The 17,812-nt window shown below is 40.8% G+C and overlaps 1 protein-coding gene across 4 annotated transcripts in view; it reads right to left on the reverse strand.

Annotated features, from left to right (window-relative positions):
- The window catches only part of TPD52L1 (TPD52 like 1), a 50,725-nt gene extending 33,995 nt beyond the window's left edge, over positions 1 to 16,730 (reverse strand). For 2 of the 4 annotated variants that reach the window (XM_071437496.1, XM_071437488.1), the window contains exon 1: positions 16,313 to 16,450. In XM_071437496.1, coding sequence (XP_071293597.1) covers positions 16,313 to 16,331 — 19 coding nt within the window. In that variant the 5' untranslated portion in view covers positions 16,332 to 16,450. Of the gene's footprint in view, positions 1 to 660; positions 724 to 16,312; positions 16,451 to 16,711 lie in introns of those variants that run through there. The other 2 variants (XM_071437503.1, XM_071437514.1) reach the window with 2 other exon arrangements.
- Between the last annotated feature and the right edge of the window lie 1,082 nt (positions 16,731 to 17,812).

The following is a 17,812-nucleotide window of genomic DNA, read 5'->3' on the forward strand; positions in this document are numbered from 1 at the left end:
TGAAGGGATGTAAGCCCACCTACAAGCTCTCATCTCATACAGCCTCAAAGTCCTGGCTGGCCATGGATTAGAAGCATAGAATCATAGAATATTCTGAGTTGGAAGAGACAGGGATCATCAAAGCCCAGCTTCTGACCCTGCACAGGCCAAGCCCTAGAATCATACTGTGTTTCAGAGTGCCCAAGCACTGTCAGGCTTAGAGCTGTGACCACTTTCCTGGGAAACCTCTTCAGTGTCCGACCACCCTCTGGGTGAAAAACTTTTCCTTAATATCTAAGTTAAACCTCCCCTCCCTTGAAACAGCTTCAGGCTGTTCTCTCAGGTCCTGCCCACTGGTCATGAGAGAAGAAATCAGTGTCAGTCTCTACACTTCCCTCATGAAGAAGTTGTAGACTGTATGAGGTCTCCTCTCAGAATTGAAGAAGACTGAGGCATTTTCCTCTCCTGCCCAGCTACATAACCTGACAACACACAGGAACTGCTCTGGGCAAAGACAGTATTTTTGCTTAAAGATGCATAGGTATTAGTTATGAGCCATGAAGGCTTGATCACTCTGGGAAGGGAGTTGTACAAGTAGCTGAGTTGTTTTCAAGATTAACATGAGGTCATTGGTAGCAGGAAAAAAAAATTGCCTTCAAGTTGCATTTCCTTTCCTCTTACCTACTCCTCCCAGAAATACTGAAGATCATGCCTTGCTTCCAGCTGTGGTCAGATCTGGAAAATCTGGAATTGTGATTAAATTGTCATTAATTGTTCAGATGCAAAGCTGCTATTAATTCAGAATTGCACAAATATCCAGGTGTGGAATTGGAAATTAACTTTCCATCCTTTTAGAAGAACAATTCAGTTGTTGGGTGGTTGAATAACTTTTGCTTTACTTTGTAGTACAGGTGTTATAAGCTTCCCTGAATGAATTAGGAGCCCATCCAGTACTTTACCAGCCATTTACAAGAACCTGTGGCTTTGGTGATGTCCTGTATCTCTTATGTCCTTTACTAACAGCACAGTACTTTGGGCATTGACCTCCACATATTGATCTAAAGCACAGGTTTTCCAAGTTTCATTCAAGCAGGCCCCTAACAGGTAAGGCATGAGGATACAGCCTAGACACTACCACTAACTAACATCTATTTTCTTCTCCTACTATGTCTTATACAGATTAACTTAATTGAATTTAAATTCAGTTGCTGTGCTTGCCCTATTATACTATTACATTATTATAAGCAGCTCTATTATACTAAAAAAAAAAAATCACAAAAGAGGCATCAATGGAATAGAAGCTGTCTTAGAACCTGTTCCTTGAACTTTCCCTCCCTCATTCTCCATGGTCAACTAAGGAGTTCTCATTACCTATCCCCTTCTCTCCACTTCTCCATTTGCAATGAAGCTCAATCTAGAGCTTAATCAATTAATCAACAATAAACTCTGGGATATGCTGTCACAAGACTGCCCAGAGACAGATGCAAGACCCAGCCCACCTCCCTCATTATCTCTTCCAGACAGCCTTGTCTTGTGGTGTAGGATTGCTGGAGACAAAACTGCAGGTTTCTATAGTCTCATACAATCTCCTGTTGCTACAGCAAATTACACTAATAATATGCTCGTGTGTAACTCATTTATCCTCCACAAACAGGCAAACTAGTGATTTTCTGGACATATGTTACTTCAAAATAACAAAAAACCCCGCCCCCATAAAGTGTGGGAAATCATAAAATTGGTTCTAATCAATGCAAAACACTGTTTGGCTTCTAGTTTAAAGAAGGTTTTAGTACTTACTGTCACATATATCATTAGATAAAATATGAATGAAACATTAAAAGTATAGGATTATCAGCAAATAGGAACTGCAAGTCATACAGAAGGACCCAGGTTGAAACAAATGAGCAGAAAATCCTTTGTATTAGGAGACTTATATAGAAAGAAGTAGGAGGAGGTGAATAGCTGGGGAAGCCCATTTATTGTGTTCTTCTGCAAGATTCATACGACAAAAAAAATACAACAGCCATGCAAGTAGTTCCAGTGTGCTGAAATGGACATTTTTGATTTTCCCCCAAAGTTCATGGTAGCTGTGGCTAAGACTAGTGACCTAATTCTACAGTCTGCTGTTAAATCTGATTTAATGCAAGAAACTGTTTCAGCATTGATCAATACCTGTGCATATGTAAGATTGTAGGGATGACAAATTTAATATGCCACTTAGAATCTAGAAGATCTATAACTATTCTACAAAATTTAAAATAACCAAATAATACAATGATAAAATCCATGACAGATTTTTTTTACTTACTCAGGTATTTAAAGATTAACTACATAAAGATGTTTTAGTTAGTGCTTTTTATGTATTTTCTCAGTATTCATCTCAGACCCATGTTCTAGAGTAGTACATATCAGACTATTTCTTGCATGTTGACTGTTTAAAAAACAACCCCAACCCCCCCCCCAAAAAAAAAACAACAAAAGGAAAAACTCACACTATAGGCACTGATGTTTGTTGAATTAACCATAATGACAGCAAAATTAAGGTAAGAACCATCAAATTTCTGTTTGTGTACATTTTTTAACATTCATTCAAGGAAATATATAGATGATCCTTTGTGTTAACAAAGCATTAAGAATTGAAGTGCCTTTACTGCTCTGCTTTTTTGTTTTCCAACCAATTAAAAAACCGTATCTACCTCATCTAGCATTCACATCAATAGTGAGAAAACAAATTACACAACCCTTCTTGTAAGCAAAATGACTTGCTACAGCTTCTTCTGCCATGTCATTAGAGTTCCTTATTTAAATTTGGAAAACACTTGTTCACAAATTTAAATTGCAATTAAGTCTTCAAAGGGATGAAATGGTAAGTAGAACAAAGGAACTGTCCAGACACTGCATTAGTGTCTTTGATCTTCTTTATAATGTAGTCCTAATGCCAGATATTGAGATTAAGGGGGAGACAAGGGGGACTAGAAGCATGTACTAAATAACTAAATTGATCTGAAAAAGCTATCAGAAGTTGCAAGGATTTCCATACCATTTTTTCCACTACAAAGTTATTATTGGAACATCAAAATAGGAAAATATGTTATCATTTAATTCATCTAGAAAACAAACTCCTGAAGGAAGATCAGAAGAACCCTTCTGTGTCTGGTTCTAACTGTGGACCAGAAGTCCGAATTTGTCTTGAACTTGCTTAGGCTTGAGCCTAACAATTACATACAGCCTGCCACTCTCCTAAATGACTTAGAACTGAAAATATAAGGTTGATTTTGAAGTTATGATTGAAAAACAAACTCAGAGGCTGGATTCACCTTGGCTAAGAGAGGGAAATACTCAAGATGCACAGGTGATGTAGACTAAAAATGTAAACATAACAGAAATATGTAGGTTCTACTTTCTGCAACCATGTGGGCTCAGTCTTCATTTTGCTCTGGGTATATTCCTTCAAAGAGAGAGATGGATGTGCAAGTGTCTTCATTCCCTCTCTCCCTGAGCTTTAGGCTGGCAGTAGTGTCAAGGATAGGGAGAGAGTAAAGCTTTTGGGTATTCAAGAGCTCTAGGATGTAGTCTAAAATCTCAGAGTAGGTGTCCCTGGTTGTCCTGAAGCAGCTTATTACTGACTTTGTTAAAACTTTGCCTTCTTGCAAACCCAGTAAGAAAATCTATCCATAGCTATGAGATAGATTGGCAGATTTCCAAATGAAGGAAAACTTTTATTTGGAACGCCTGGATAATCAGCTAGTTGTACTGTGCTGATTCTTTTCTCTGTTTTAGTATAAAAAAATAAATTAATCATACCTGGTGGATGTCTCTACCTTCTTTTTCCCCCAGAAACCACTGACACAACTGCTAATCTATGCCAGTGAAAAGAGACAATCTACACACAAAAAACTGGCAGAAAAGAGACACAACAGCTTGACCACTGCACCAAGAAACCATATACACTGATAAGGAGTTTGATAATCATGCCAAACATGGAAACAAAATGGATAAAATTGAGAATAGCAATAACAGTTAAAAAAATACATATCACTTACTTCAACCTAAGGTTTCAACCTGGGAACTAATCTTCCAAGCAAAGTATCTGATCTTCCTTCCTGAAATGTCCAGGAATGCAAGGATGATCTTGCACATTTTACCCTATAGCAAGATCTCTTTGTATAGAATAATAATCCTGAATGCCTGGACAAGACAAGGGTAATATTTTCAAGCTGTAGCTGTGGAAAAACAAAGCAATTATTGTGAAATGTAATAGTTTAAAGACAGTAGAAGGTTCCTTCTGTTATGTCAAACTGAAAGTAATGACAGCACTGTACCACTTTCTGTGCTTTCTATTGATGATGCTGCACAACTTTCTGTGAAGTCAATGGTAAGAAAAAAATGCCTCAAGTAGAAGAGTTTTCATCTCTTTTTCTTTAGGAAGAACAGGGAAAAAGAAGGAAAAAGATGAAGTCACAATGGAATAATAGGGAATGAGAAAGTGGATAACACTGCATCACCAAAGGGAATTGTTCTCTACAAATAAGGTACTCTAGAAACTGTAACACAAAGCACAAAGCAAATGAAGGAATAATGCATATATAATCAAACTAGAGAAAAAGCAGTGTAGGGGAAGATAAGAACTATGACATGGAAATGCTGGCAGTCAGAGGTGGAAGTTATCAGTCACATTTCTTAAACCCACCCTTTCATACTAAAAATACATGACAGTACATTTTTCTCATCTCTGAACAGAGAGGCACCTGGGGTCCCATCCTCAGCTGGTAGAAGTGACGGCAATACCATCAATTGTATAATTAAGATCATGCATCTGCTTCACTGAATCAAAATCACTGAAACTTAATGGCAGGATTTAATAACCTTTCCCTCCTAAGAATGAATCAGTTTATTGTACTTTTCTAAAGCCAGGTGCAAAAGAATATAATTAGACAGCAATCTAACTGCAGTATAATTAAACTCAAAAGCCTCCTCAATTAACTTCTAACAATGTATCTGTACTGCAAGAAGTACTAAAATTATATTTTTTAATTGCAAAATAAATTCTTCATGTAGTCATATTTTGTGTCCTTTAGATCACAAAACACATAACTAACAAGATCTTTAAAAGTGTAATTTAAAATGAGCAAAATCATGCTGGAGCCATGAGCTTTTCTCACACCCCCTTTCAGCTATTTCAACATGTAAGACAGATGTGTCACTTTTGGTCCTGTAAATGTGCTAGGAAAAATACATAAGAAACAATTATACTTGGGTACATGACAGATTCTGTATCCTCTTCAGGCTCAAATTAATTATTTCCATTGTTTTAATACAGAATAAATGTCTCCACATTGTTACATATACAAAAGTTCACATTTAGGAGTGCTGGGAGAAAAGGGACAAACGATCTTTCCCCTCTGCGATCAATCTCTCATACTGGGAAAGTAAAGATCACAGTTTTAAAGGACCAGGACTGCCTTATTGCATACTGTTTAGCTAAAATATCCGTGATCTGTGACTAAGCTTTGCAGGCAGCATAATTACAAATTAGCAACAATAAATCACAGAATAGTTTGAGTTGGAAGGGACCTAAAAGATCACCTAGTTCCAACCACCTGCATGGGCAGGGACACCCTCCATTAGACCAGGCTGCTCAAAGCCCCATCCAAGCAGGCCTTGAGCACTTCCAAGGATGGGGCATCCACAACTTCTCTGGGCAGCCTGTTCTTTTGTCTCACCACCCTCACTGTAAATAATTTCTTTGTGGTATTAAATCTAAACCTACTCTGACAGTTTAAAGCCTTTTCCCCTTGTCCTACCACTACACACCCTTGAAAGAAGTCCCTCCAGTTCTCTTGTAGACCCCTTTGGGTATTGGAAGGTGCTGTAAGGTCTCCTCAAAGCCTTTTCTTCTCCAAGCTGAACAACACTAACTCTCTCAACCAGTTCTCTTAGAAAAGGTTCTCCAGCTCTCTCATTATTGCTATGGCCCTCCATACCTTTCTTAAGTTGGAGGCCCCAGAGTTGCCACCACTCCCTAAGTTGGGAGAAAGGTACAGTTCCTTTTCCCAGAGTTTTTCTTAATTTTTTATGTTACATTATGTAAAAGCTCATGGCCACCAAAATCAAACGCTTCTCAGAGCAGACATGTCTTGTGTCATGTCTCCCTCCCAGCCCCCCCTTTTTAAGGACCACCTGCTTCACCCCTTAATCCCTTCATAATTAAGACTAGCTACTTTGCACTAGTGCACTTCTGCCTCCCTAACAGGGTGGAGGGAGTGGGGAGGGGGGCTGTGTCATATGACAGTGGAAACTTCCCCAAGTCTTCCCTAAATAAACTTGACCTACTCTTGGATGCATCTACCTGCAACACAATTTATTTAAAACAAATAAAAACAAAGCTCATTTATATGAATATTATTTGAAAACAATACATTCTAATAGAGACAACAGCCATGTTCTGTTGCACAGGCCCTCTATCCAAGATGAGACAATTTTTTATTTTTTAAAGGAAATACTCTAAATATACTGACAAACAGCTTGCTTGAGTGCCACACCACCTCCTGCAGATACACTGCTTTTCAGCCAGGATGTCTTGTTGCAGTGGTTTGCTCTGATAAGCCTGGAATCTGGAATTAGTGTAACAGTAATTCTCTGCACACAGGCCACAAAAAACACTTCTCAGTCAGAATAGCACCATCCATCTGGGCCTGTCCACCACCAAGTTTTACTTGTTTTTCCCACAAGCTTTTTTGCCAGCATTTTGAGGTGTGAAATGAAGCACTTACTATTCTGCTCCTGGTATTAAGCTCCATGTTAAGGCCTTCAGAGTTTTTGGTTGTGGCTTTGCCTACTCAGTGTTACGTAAAACACCATTACAAAGAAATGTGTTTGTTAGTGGGGCTCTGAGTGGAGGCCCCAGGGGCTTAGGGCCCTGGCTATCTGTGTAGAAACAGGTGGCATGCCCCATGCAGCCATCCTAGTGACACAAAGACCATGCTTCAGGAAGAGGGGATATTTATTGGACCAGGAGACAGAGACTGCACATCCAGCTGCACCATACAGCCTCAATCTTTGAGGTCCCCAATTCATCCTCAAATATGAGTAGAAAATGGCAGCTGATACTGGCAAAATTTGGGCTTTTTTTTCTTTTTTCCTTGAAGATCAGCTGGGAAAATAAGCCCTGAACCAAAGAGGGTGAGCTTCTATGACAGCTGCTGTGGGCACAGGCAACGGCAAGCCAATGGGCGAGAGAAGGATGGGGTTTAGCTAAGTGCATGGCATGAGTTGCCATGCTGCTGAGGTTGCATTTGACCACACTCAAGTGACAAGAATATAATTCAAACCTCCAATCTAGAATTTTTACACATCACACAGTGTGAAATAATGCCCATTTTAACTTCAGTACCTTAAAAAAGTCTAGAAAATGAGCACAAGACAGTCCTTGTCTTCTCTTCACTCTTCTACCACCTTAAGTAGTAATATTTTACTGAGGAACTTCTTGCAAGAGGGACATAACACAATGTGCTTTTCTGAAATAAACCAGAACTCCAATACTTGCATCTCTGCTAATAGCTTTCATTCACATCTTCATCCCTACTCAACCTAACTGTTAAATTTTTTCTCTCTTTTTACCCTCCCCATCCTTGACTCCCATGCACAGCACATAACCATGACCAAAATATTGCCCCTCCCTTTCCAGGACACATGTCCATGCTCCATATTTCTGTGCAGAATTAGACACAACTGAGAAACCTTCTAATTCTGGATATAGGTCTAAATCTGGTTCCTATCTTTGAGCCTCTCCTAAATAGGTAAAAACTATTATTATTACATACTCTTCTCTATTCCTTGTGCTTACTGCAGGCTTCATCTATATTGCTGATTATGCTTCTCTGTTTTCTGAAGCAATTTAAAACCAAGAGAACACATTTTTCCTCCACCTGTAGTATTTGACTTCCAGTTTCCTGATAAAATCTGTTATTTTGCTCTGCAAAGTCTTTATTTAAGTCTTCAAGTCTGCATTGTGATTCAGTTTATATCAATGTCTGAATGACATTATTCAGCAGCCTTTTTTTTTTTTTTAATCAGTCAGGCTATTCAAGTAATTGCTCCTTCTTCACCGTCATCTTTTTGCTATCAGGAGTTCTGAACCACCCATCTCACTACATGACTAAAGGATTTTCTCTTGCAAGAGCACATGGCTTAACTGGTTCTTCATATGCACATAATAGTGCACAGCACTGGTTAGGTAATGACCTGGCAAACATCATTCTCTCTGATTATGACTTTGATTCCTTCCTCCCACAATAATAAGTTAATAGCTGCCATCTACCTAAAATACTTTGAGCACAAGGTAATCTTCTGTTCCTGGCATAATTGCCCTTCTAACTCTGTAATGTACATATATTTTACTCGTCTCTAAGAAAAATCTGAACGTGTTTAAATACAACTATCTCTGATCACTTTTAAATGAAATTTTAGCCTGCAACAGCCCAGTATGCACCAGACAAAGAGCATAAAGTATCTAAGGCCTTCAGAAGACCTTCTAACTAGACACATTTTCTCCATATCATCCTCAAAAAACCTTAGAATGACCCATAGTCTACTCTGTGCATTTAAGAACATTTTAATTCAAGTGAGAAACATAGAAAGAGGAATTAGATAAGCACCTAAAATGCCTTAGCCAATATCAGCATGACACATCACTACTAAATTCACCTAAAGCACAATGAAAACCGTTATTCTGAGGCAACTATGCAGAAGTATTTTAAAACCTTTAGAGGGTGATGAGCCACTTTTTTGTAACCACAAACCTGCATCACCTTAGTCCCACCCAGGTGACAAGGCAATTTCCTGGTGAGGAAACCAGTGAAAAGACAGTTGAACAAACAGGTGAGCAGAGAAAAACCTAACTCTTTACTGAAGAAGCAAACATAGAAAGCACTACCTCCCTTCAGCTACCATTTATAAATATTTCCAGAACATAAATCATACAACCTTTTAAATTCATATCATATGTAGTTTTAAATTATGCTTTATTTATGATTTCTATGTTAGTAAGTTTAATTATTAGGCAATTATTATTAGGCAATTTGAAAGCATGGCACAGGTACAAAATAGAGACAACTTATGTATTTGAATGACTAAGGAGGAAGGGTGTTTCACAAATTAATGCAAAACTCAGAGAAAAATCAGACTGTGTAAATGCAACAAAAAATCCCAGAAAGAATGATTTTCAATAGAGAAAGAAATAGATTGGAGAGGATCTGGTCCTAGCAACTTCATTGATCAGCAAACAAAAGTAGCCCTTTCAGCAAGAAAGCACATGAAAATAAACTGCACTGCCTGTTATGTAAACACTTTGTGCAAACACTTTTCACTGGGAAAATCAACACCATATCTATAGGCACTTCACATGCTTGTATGAATATCAAAAGTATTTTCCAAATGTAGCTTTAGGTCTCCCTCTGCCTAAAGCACCACTGGTGTTCTAGTTTCTGTGTACTTTTATTATGTTCTTGGTGGACAGCAAGGATAATTGCTGGCTAAAGTACATTAGTGGTGAAAGCAGGACAACTCTACAGAAACCAAACCCTAGAAGACCAACAAAAAAAAGCCCCAGAAGTATGCATTCTTCCTGACAGCCCTTCTTGCTTCAGAAGGAACTGACAGCTCAAGATATATAATTGCCTTCCATTTTTGGAAATGACACAAGTCACTAGACCTCCTTCTCTTCTTTACAACCCCAGCCCAGTTCTCTGAGCTCCCTGGATTCTCCTTCAGTGACTAGAAATGCAAAGACGTAAAACAAAAATCCAAGAACTGGATCCCTAACTACATAGTTCCTAAGCATCTGAAAGCCCATTAGTTGGAGAGCAGACTAAATGAGAGAAGCTATTTTATCGGGATACACACACATAACCATGACTTTTCCTTTTCTCTGTAAATATATCTTTATAAATTTTACTGCTGTATTATTATTTGGTTGCTAAAGACTTTGGTTGCTAAAGATTGTAGGGGCTTTACCTACAATCATGAGATATTTTTCAACAATCAGCTTACATAAGAAAACATGACAGGTAATGTGAAGAGAATACAGAAAATCCTAGTGTTTTATGCAACTATTTGCAATGGAATCTTTCTTGTCTGCTTGGGGATCCAATAGTGGGTTCTTCACTTCATCATGCCATTAACCACATGCCATTAATATATGCACAATGACATTTTGCTGGAATAAGTAACAAAGGATCAAAAAGTTCAAGAAATCTTACACAGAATTAATTAATTAACCAGAGCAGCCTTTTTGGAGCCCTTTTTATCATCCAGCCATTTTAAATCCTAAAAGCACAGAATAGGTAAAATGTACCCAAGCAGGAGAGAGAAAATTGAAGACACTGCAAGACTTTTTCATCACCGTAGGATGGCACTTCAGGAAGTATCACTTTGTAGTTGTTGCATTCTTGCAATTGTTTTACACTTTTCAATAAGAACATTTGCAACAAGATCCTCAGTGCTGCCATTCTATTTCTTTGTATGGAGTGAAAGAGGGACTGAGAGACAGCACAAGAGAAAGAAAAGGGAGATTCACTGCTAAAGTACAATACAAGCACTTGCTAAATATGTGGTTTGCAATTACTCACCTGCAACACTTAACCACATCATGGATGCAGAAGTATAATCATGATAGATATGATTTTGATCCATGGACCTCAAAGATGGCTAAGTAATATTACCTCTGTCCTAAAGAATGAAACAAATACACTTATATAATTTTGAAGGGTTTTGAAGAAGGTCAATGTGACACGATACTAAAATCCATATTTGTCAGTCTCTTCTCACCATTTCTCATACAAGATGGGTTTAGCCAAAAGGCCCAGTTTAGACAGCAATGATATGACTATAACATACTACATATATAAAATTTGGCATTGCAACTGTTCATTTCTATGAGGTACAAATAAAATCAGATAAAACTAGCCTGCCCACATCTCATTTTTATTTATTACCTCAAGAGGTATTTTATAATTAGAAAGCAAGAATTCATTCTGCCCTGAAAACACTTTCTGAGTCAAGGGTTGAGTACATTCTTTCTAAATCCAAATTCCAGGATTGTGCTAAAACAAGCTACCAATTGATACATAAATTTTTAAATATGGCAACATTCCTTCAAACCTTCTGCAATCTTCAGTCAAGGCTGTGCCACGTTCTTCAAGCAGCACATAGCTTAAACAAAGCACCTCAAAAGTTCCATGCATTTCTCTACTGTACTAGTCAGTGAGGCATGTCAGGACAGCATCAGCATACTCATCTTTCCACTAATGCAGTTTAGTACAGAGATCAGACTCAGATTATACTTTTGCTGCTTTCTAGGGCTCATACCATCAGACCTGTGAAAATAAGACACAGGAATAAAAAATAGAGCAAGAATTTTAAAACATGATTTTGGGTTAGATGTCTTTGTTTTAGCATGCTCTACATTTTATGTCCTCATGACTGCAAAACTGTGAAAAAAACACTTGTAAGATTGGCCCTAGATTTTAGATGAGGTCGCTCTTTTATACCTCATTTCTGAATCCCACAGTACACTATTTTCAGTTCTCAGCTGTAGCATGAAGCCACTCAAATTTTCTCAGCCTCAGCAAACTGAATTTCAACCTGTGACAAGAGTCTTGCAGCTGAAAACAATACAGGTACAAAAATGTAAGAGAATCATTGCATTTGATTTCAGACATTTACTTACTTAAAACCTGATATACTACATAACTCATTCCACACATGCATTTTCTCTCCTTGTGCTATAAAAAGCATGAAAGAGCTACTTTTCTGAGCTTTGTGCTCTGCTGTTAAATATTTAAGAATCCTATCATAAATTACAACCCTGCCTTTTTCACTTGACCTCCTCTACATGTGCTCTTATTAACACAGCAGTGAAACTTCCATCGTGCAGTGAAATAAGCAGGTTATCACTGGCTGGTTCAATTACTCCGATATCCTCCTGCCCCTTTGCAAAGTCCTCTCTCCTGCTTTCCATAGTGGGGCACTGCTGAGCTCTAGAAGGCAGTACAGAGACAGCACAAACCGTGGATAACTAGAGTGAATCCTGATGCCTCAAAAAGCACAGGTGGACGGGCATTTCTCATAAAACAGTTACACTAAATCAGCTCCAAACCACTAGTTGTACTCTGCCCTTAGGGAGGAGGTGAACAACGTAGATCAAAACAGTCAGTGCTCCTTGGTAGAGCACCAGACTCAAACATGAGGATAGGGAAGATGCTGCCCTCTCCAGCATGACACTGCTTTTGTTGATGGCTACAGCACTGCTGCTACAATGAGGCAGCATCACCCATCACCGTGTGTTCTCTATCCCCACCTTCCCACTGCAGGACTGACTCTATCCAGCTTCCTACCTGGATTAGTAACCACACGAATAGCTAGCAAGGAGAGAGAATGCTGACCAAGCTGCCAATGCCATTTTGGCAAGTCTTGTACACTGTATCAAGGTAACACAAATCCTCCTCACCACTGCCTCCCACCATGGAGATCTCAGACCACCTGAGTGGCAGGTGCCACAGATGGAGGTGCCACTGTGGCAGGGAGAGGGCACTGGGCTAATGCTGTGACTTCCAATGATATTCCTCTGATCACAAGCTCCACTCAAATGCACATGCCAAGGTGCTGAGGCTCTGCTCTGTTACACAGGACAGATGCAGCTGGCTTGAGGATCCCAGAAGGAGTGTGCCAGCTGCACACAGCAGTGGGAAGAAGAGGTGCTGCAAGACTACAAGACAAGGCCTCGAGAAGGAGTCATCCAACATCTGAACTAACCACAGCTCTCTCCAAAATACCTGACGGGGTGAGTGTAGCCACTGCAAGCTATTATGGCTACAACGAATAACTGACTGAGGGTGCAGAACACCTGTCAGGAACAGCTCTAAGCAGAATTGCCAGGACAGGGTTTTTGACTGGGGGGGGGGTCAAAAACCCCTTCAGAGGCCAGGAGTGTGAGCAGCTGGCTGAGTTACCTATGTAGGTAAAAAGGGAGTGGAAAGCTGCACATCAAAGCTTTTTATCAGAGTAAGAATCAAGAGAGGATGTGACAGGGAAAGAGGGTACAACTATGTCTGGATGCATGAAGAAATGGAGAATTATTGCAAAAAGAGAGAAATGTGTAATGAGCAAAGGTCCAGTGTTAAAGTCACATGGGATTCTCAGATGAGAGACAGAGCAAGACATCCATGGCACTGTCATTATTACAGGACATTCAGTTTTAAATGGGATAGCAGGACTACATGAGATAGTCAGTTAATCTGGATCTGGAGTAGAATGAGTATGATGAGAGGCAAATACACAGCTTGGATCTTCCTCCCTTTCAAAGAGAAACACTGTTCTTCAGATTTCCAAACTTTTCACTTGAGAAATGACTGGCAGCCACAGGAAGGAAAACAAATATGCTCGTATGAAATTTTAGCACCTAGTACAAGCCTAGCTGGTGTGTTCCCGGATCAGCTCTTCCATTATAAACAAAAAGTAATTAAAGAGAAAAGCAGCCAGAGGCTTAAAGTTTATATAAAGTAATATTTTTTTTACACATATGAATTTGTTTACATGGAACATGTGTCCATTTCTTTTGAAAATAATTTTAACATTAATTACTATTACCCTCTGTCTGATTGACTGTCTTATCTAGTTCATCCACATGAATGGTGCCAGACACATTCAATATGTTTAAGTATAACAGTAATTCTGTTTCATTTCATGAACTCTCTCTACTACTTTAAAGTAAGTGTCAGAGCAGTTAATTTTCACAGTCCTTGGGGCATGGACAGATACTACATTGTGCCTTGAACCACTCAAAAACTCATGGGATGTAGCTGTAACCTCTGCCCAGTACCTTGATACATTTACACATAATACTTTTCTTTTGTCTGCAGTTGCATTAAGACTCATGAAGTTAACTCATGCTGCCATGTAAAAATACTGACAAAAATTATTTTTCTGTTCTGAAGAAATTTTATTTTTATACTTGCATGCATTTCTTGAACATAAAATTGCTCTACTCAGGCATAGCCTGCCTGAAGGACAATGTAAAATGGCACAAACAACACAATTATGCTTTTAAATACATAGCTTTTTCTTTATCTTTTCAGTTGTAATACAATATCCCAGCAGAGCACACTGGAACAAAGCATTCAGGATTCATTTCTCTGTGGGCATCTGAAAGTTCTTTAGAAGCAATTAAGAAACTCATTCAAATGTATACACATTTCTCCTGCTGCTTAAGGAGATATTGGAAGTAAAGCAGTCTTTCAAGGAAATTGTTACTGTTTTGTTAGTGAAGTGCTATAAATTTTCTCTGCAAAATGTGTAACTAGGATTGAAAAATTCAGACTTCTGGCCAGTGCTTAGATGTACTTAACTGAATCTGACAGCATTAGACACATACAGGTTGGATTCTTTTTGCCAGCAAGGCTCCATAACTGCAGTAGCATGCACTAAATTAAATCTAGAAGGAAAGGGAAGGTAAAAACAAAGGTTTGCTGGCATGCAAATACCTACCAAAAAAATCTTGGATTGTACTGCTAGTTTATCAAAGCAATACTCTTTTTTTTTTCTTAGTAATGAGAGACTGTTTTGAGAGACTGTAGAAATAAAACACACAGGTGAGAAACGAAAGAAAAAAGTGAGTCAAGAATTGAATACAGGTAAAATTTTAAATTCTCTCACTAGGCAATAGTCATCCAGAAGAAGAATTCATTCAAGACTTGGGGAAGTAACAGAGCTGCTGACCTAAATATACATTAGCAAAACACATTTATTGACCTAAATTTTTAACACACACTGAGAGCATGTGTGTTTACTCATCTTACTAGTCAGAGAAGGCAAAAGATTCACATGCACATACATCGCTATCCAGCTAACCAGAATCTGATACTGTTTTCCATCAGCTCTACAAAACAAGAAATTATCCAAATTCTGTATCATGTGGAGGTCCTGTTTAGTGAACAGGAGCTCCATCATAGTAGCTGTACAGATGAAGAAAGAAAATTACTTTAAATAACAGTCTTATGCTGTAGACCTAATACTGACTTCTAAAAATCCCAAGAACTGAGCCACAGATCTATTTGTTGGATGCTTCAGCCATGCATCCATTGGGACAGCACATGCACAACACTTGCCAGAAAGGCTTTCATTCACAAGCATAATGAACTCAAATTTCCCACTGTATTCCTTTACGTACAAATGCATTTGCAGCCAGCATTGCCTCTTTTAAGTGTATTTGTTTAAGGCAGATTTTAACTATCTTATTAGGAATTAGGAAGCCTATTTTTTCAGTTAGTTTCAATGAGCATATGTCTCCTGCTTATTTCATCTCCGTGTTGTATAGATGACATAAAACGTTTCCTAAACATTCTGATTTTGCAGAAATATTTGTACCACCTGCTTAGTCCTGTGTCACAAAGCCATGAGGTTCTTTAGAAAACAGAAGGAAGATTATAAAGGTGAGCAAGACCGGTCTGCGCTAAATCTCTTTGGCTGACCCAAACATCACTTGTAACTCGCACGAAAAGTTTGTTCTCTTCTTTGGACGCCAATTAACTTTATCAAGAGAGAGATATGAACGGCTAAGTAAGCCGTAACTGTTGCAATAGAAAATGCTCACTTTAGGTGAATGAATGCCGTGTTTGCAAAGCTGCAGAAATATTTTAGCGGATCCAATTTTAAGCGGCTCTCGGTGGATCTAGATGATGCAGCTCTCCGGCTGCCTCCAGGACAGGGGTGGCGATGCCGGCTCCGGCTCGCACCGTCCCGCTTGTCCTCGGGAGGCAGCGCCTGCAGCCCCACCGCGGGAGGGGGACGCCAGCGGAGCAGGACACACAGAAATACCTCAACCACAACAAACCTCGATGGCACTAACTTAACGCAGTTGTCAGCCAGCTACCTGACTGACCGCGACACGCCTGAAGCCAGCAGGAGGAGAAAGCGGCCGCCAACATCCCAACCGTAAGGAAAGCCAAGGGGATGCCGGCTCGGGATGGAGGATGTGGCGCAGGGCGAGGACGCCCCGCGGGCCGGGTCGGTCATGCCGCGCTCCTCAGCCGAGCCTGGGGCTGCCACCGGCGGCGGGCACCGGGCAGCGCTCCCGGGCACCGCTCACCGCGCCCCTCTCACCGGCCGTGCCCCGGGCCGCCGCTCCCCTGAGGCTCTCCCTGCCCCGGGCGCCGCCCGCCCCAGTTCGCGCTGTCCCCGCGCCGGCTCGGCCCTCCCCGCGGGGTGAGCGCAGCTCCGGGGAGCAGGGACGGGACCCCCGCGCCGCCCCGGAGGGCTCTGTCCCGACGAGACTCACCGCGTGCCTGCGGCTCCATGGCAGCGCGGGGCTCAGCCGTGCGTACTCAGGCGCGAAGCCCGCTCGGAGCCCGCTGGCAGCCCGGCTCGGGCGGCGCTGACAGCCGGGGCCGCGCCGCCGCCGCCCCCCGCCCCCGCCGCTCCCGCCCCCGCGCCGCCGCCGCCCTGCGGCGCCCCCTGGCGGCCAGGCCCGGGCGGTGCCGCTCCCGGCCCAGCGCCCCTCTGGCTCCGCACAGGCCCCGTCCCGGGCCAGCCCCGCGGCGCCTCCGCTGTTCCTCGGCAGCGCACAGCACCTCCGGCTGTCACGGCTGTGTCCCGCTGAGGGGAGGAACCCGGCACTGCCCCCCGGGGGAGCCGCAAGGCACCGGCGGCACGGGCTCCCCCCTGAGCAAAGGCGTACCTGGTGCGCCAGCGGCACGGTGGAGCGGTCAGGGCCTGACGTGAACGAGTTCATGGCTTATCTGAGTACCTGTGCATGTCAAGTTCTGCTGCTTCCTATGGCAGAAGCATGGGAGCACATGCAAAATAATGACAGAGCCTATGCTATCATGTATACTTAGCAGCTTAAGTAAAAATTGTATTTTTCCCCAGCACATGGGTCTGTATCCTGCTATTACTGTGTGGCGTGACCACACACAGCTCACCCTGCAGCACTGATTTACTCTAGGTTTGCTCGGGCCAACATAACTTCCACACTTTGTTACCAGTTCATGTTAACTTCACTCCTGGAAGGGTCCAGAATATTGCTTTAGTAAGGCTGCCTTCTCCATGGCTGATTATCCACATATTTATCAGTCAGACACTGTATCTAATTTGAGTGTATGATACTACTTAGTGCCTCCAGGACGCACTGAGGACACATAGCTTCTCAAGGCATGTGATACTAAAAATTACAAAACTAGACCAGTAAGGGCAGATGAAAGAAATATTGGGCATTTGTTTGTGAAATTATACAAATGTGTCATACTTTGATTGAAGAAAATTATCTGAAAGAAAATGATTATGTGGTTCGGTCAAAGAAAAAAGACCATTTATAGCTAGAAAATAAGAGTTCATTTTTCCTGCAGCAAAGCATCAAAATGACTTTTTTCGCCTTTTTTTTCTAAAAAAATTAGAAAACTAAGGCCAAAGCAGCTTTAATTTGTACATATCTAATGAGGTTTTCCTTTAATACACACATGCTTGTGGGTTTGAATTTTAATTCCGTAAGGCGTGAATTATCATTATTTTTTCCTAGGCAAACCTCTCTTCATTGTGATTTGACATCTCCTTGAGCTGGAATTTACCACTGACAAAAGCAGAACAGAGGTTGTCAGAAGAATGAATTCCTGCACTCATGTCATTTCACATGCAGAGACATCTTCCCGTGACAAGATTTGAGCTCAGAAATGCTAGCAACTTTTACATGAAAAAACCACAAAGCCAGGTCCAGCCATGAATGCATGAAATCCCTGACAAATTTCTCTCAACATGTGAAATTATCAGTATAATTAGAAAATGT

The sequence above is a fragment of the Agelaius tricolor genome, unplaced genomic scaffold (genome assembly GCF_023055355.1).
Source record: "Agelaius tricolor isolate 1412-34295 unplaced genomic scaffold, bAgeTri1.0.p SCAF_1, whole genome shotgun sequence".
NCBI lineage: Eukaryota > Metazoa > Chordata > Aves > Passeriformes > Icteridae > Agelaius > Agelaius tricolor.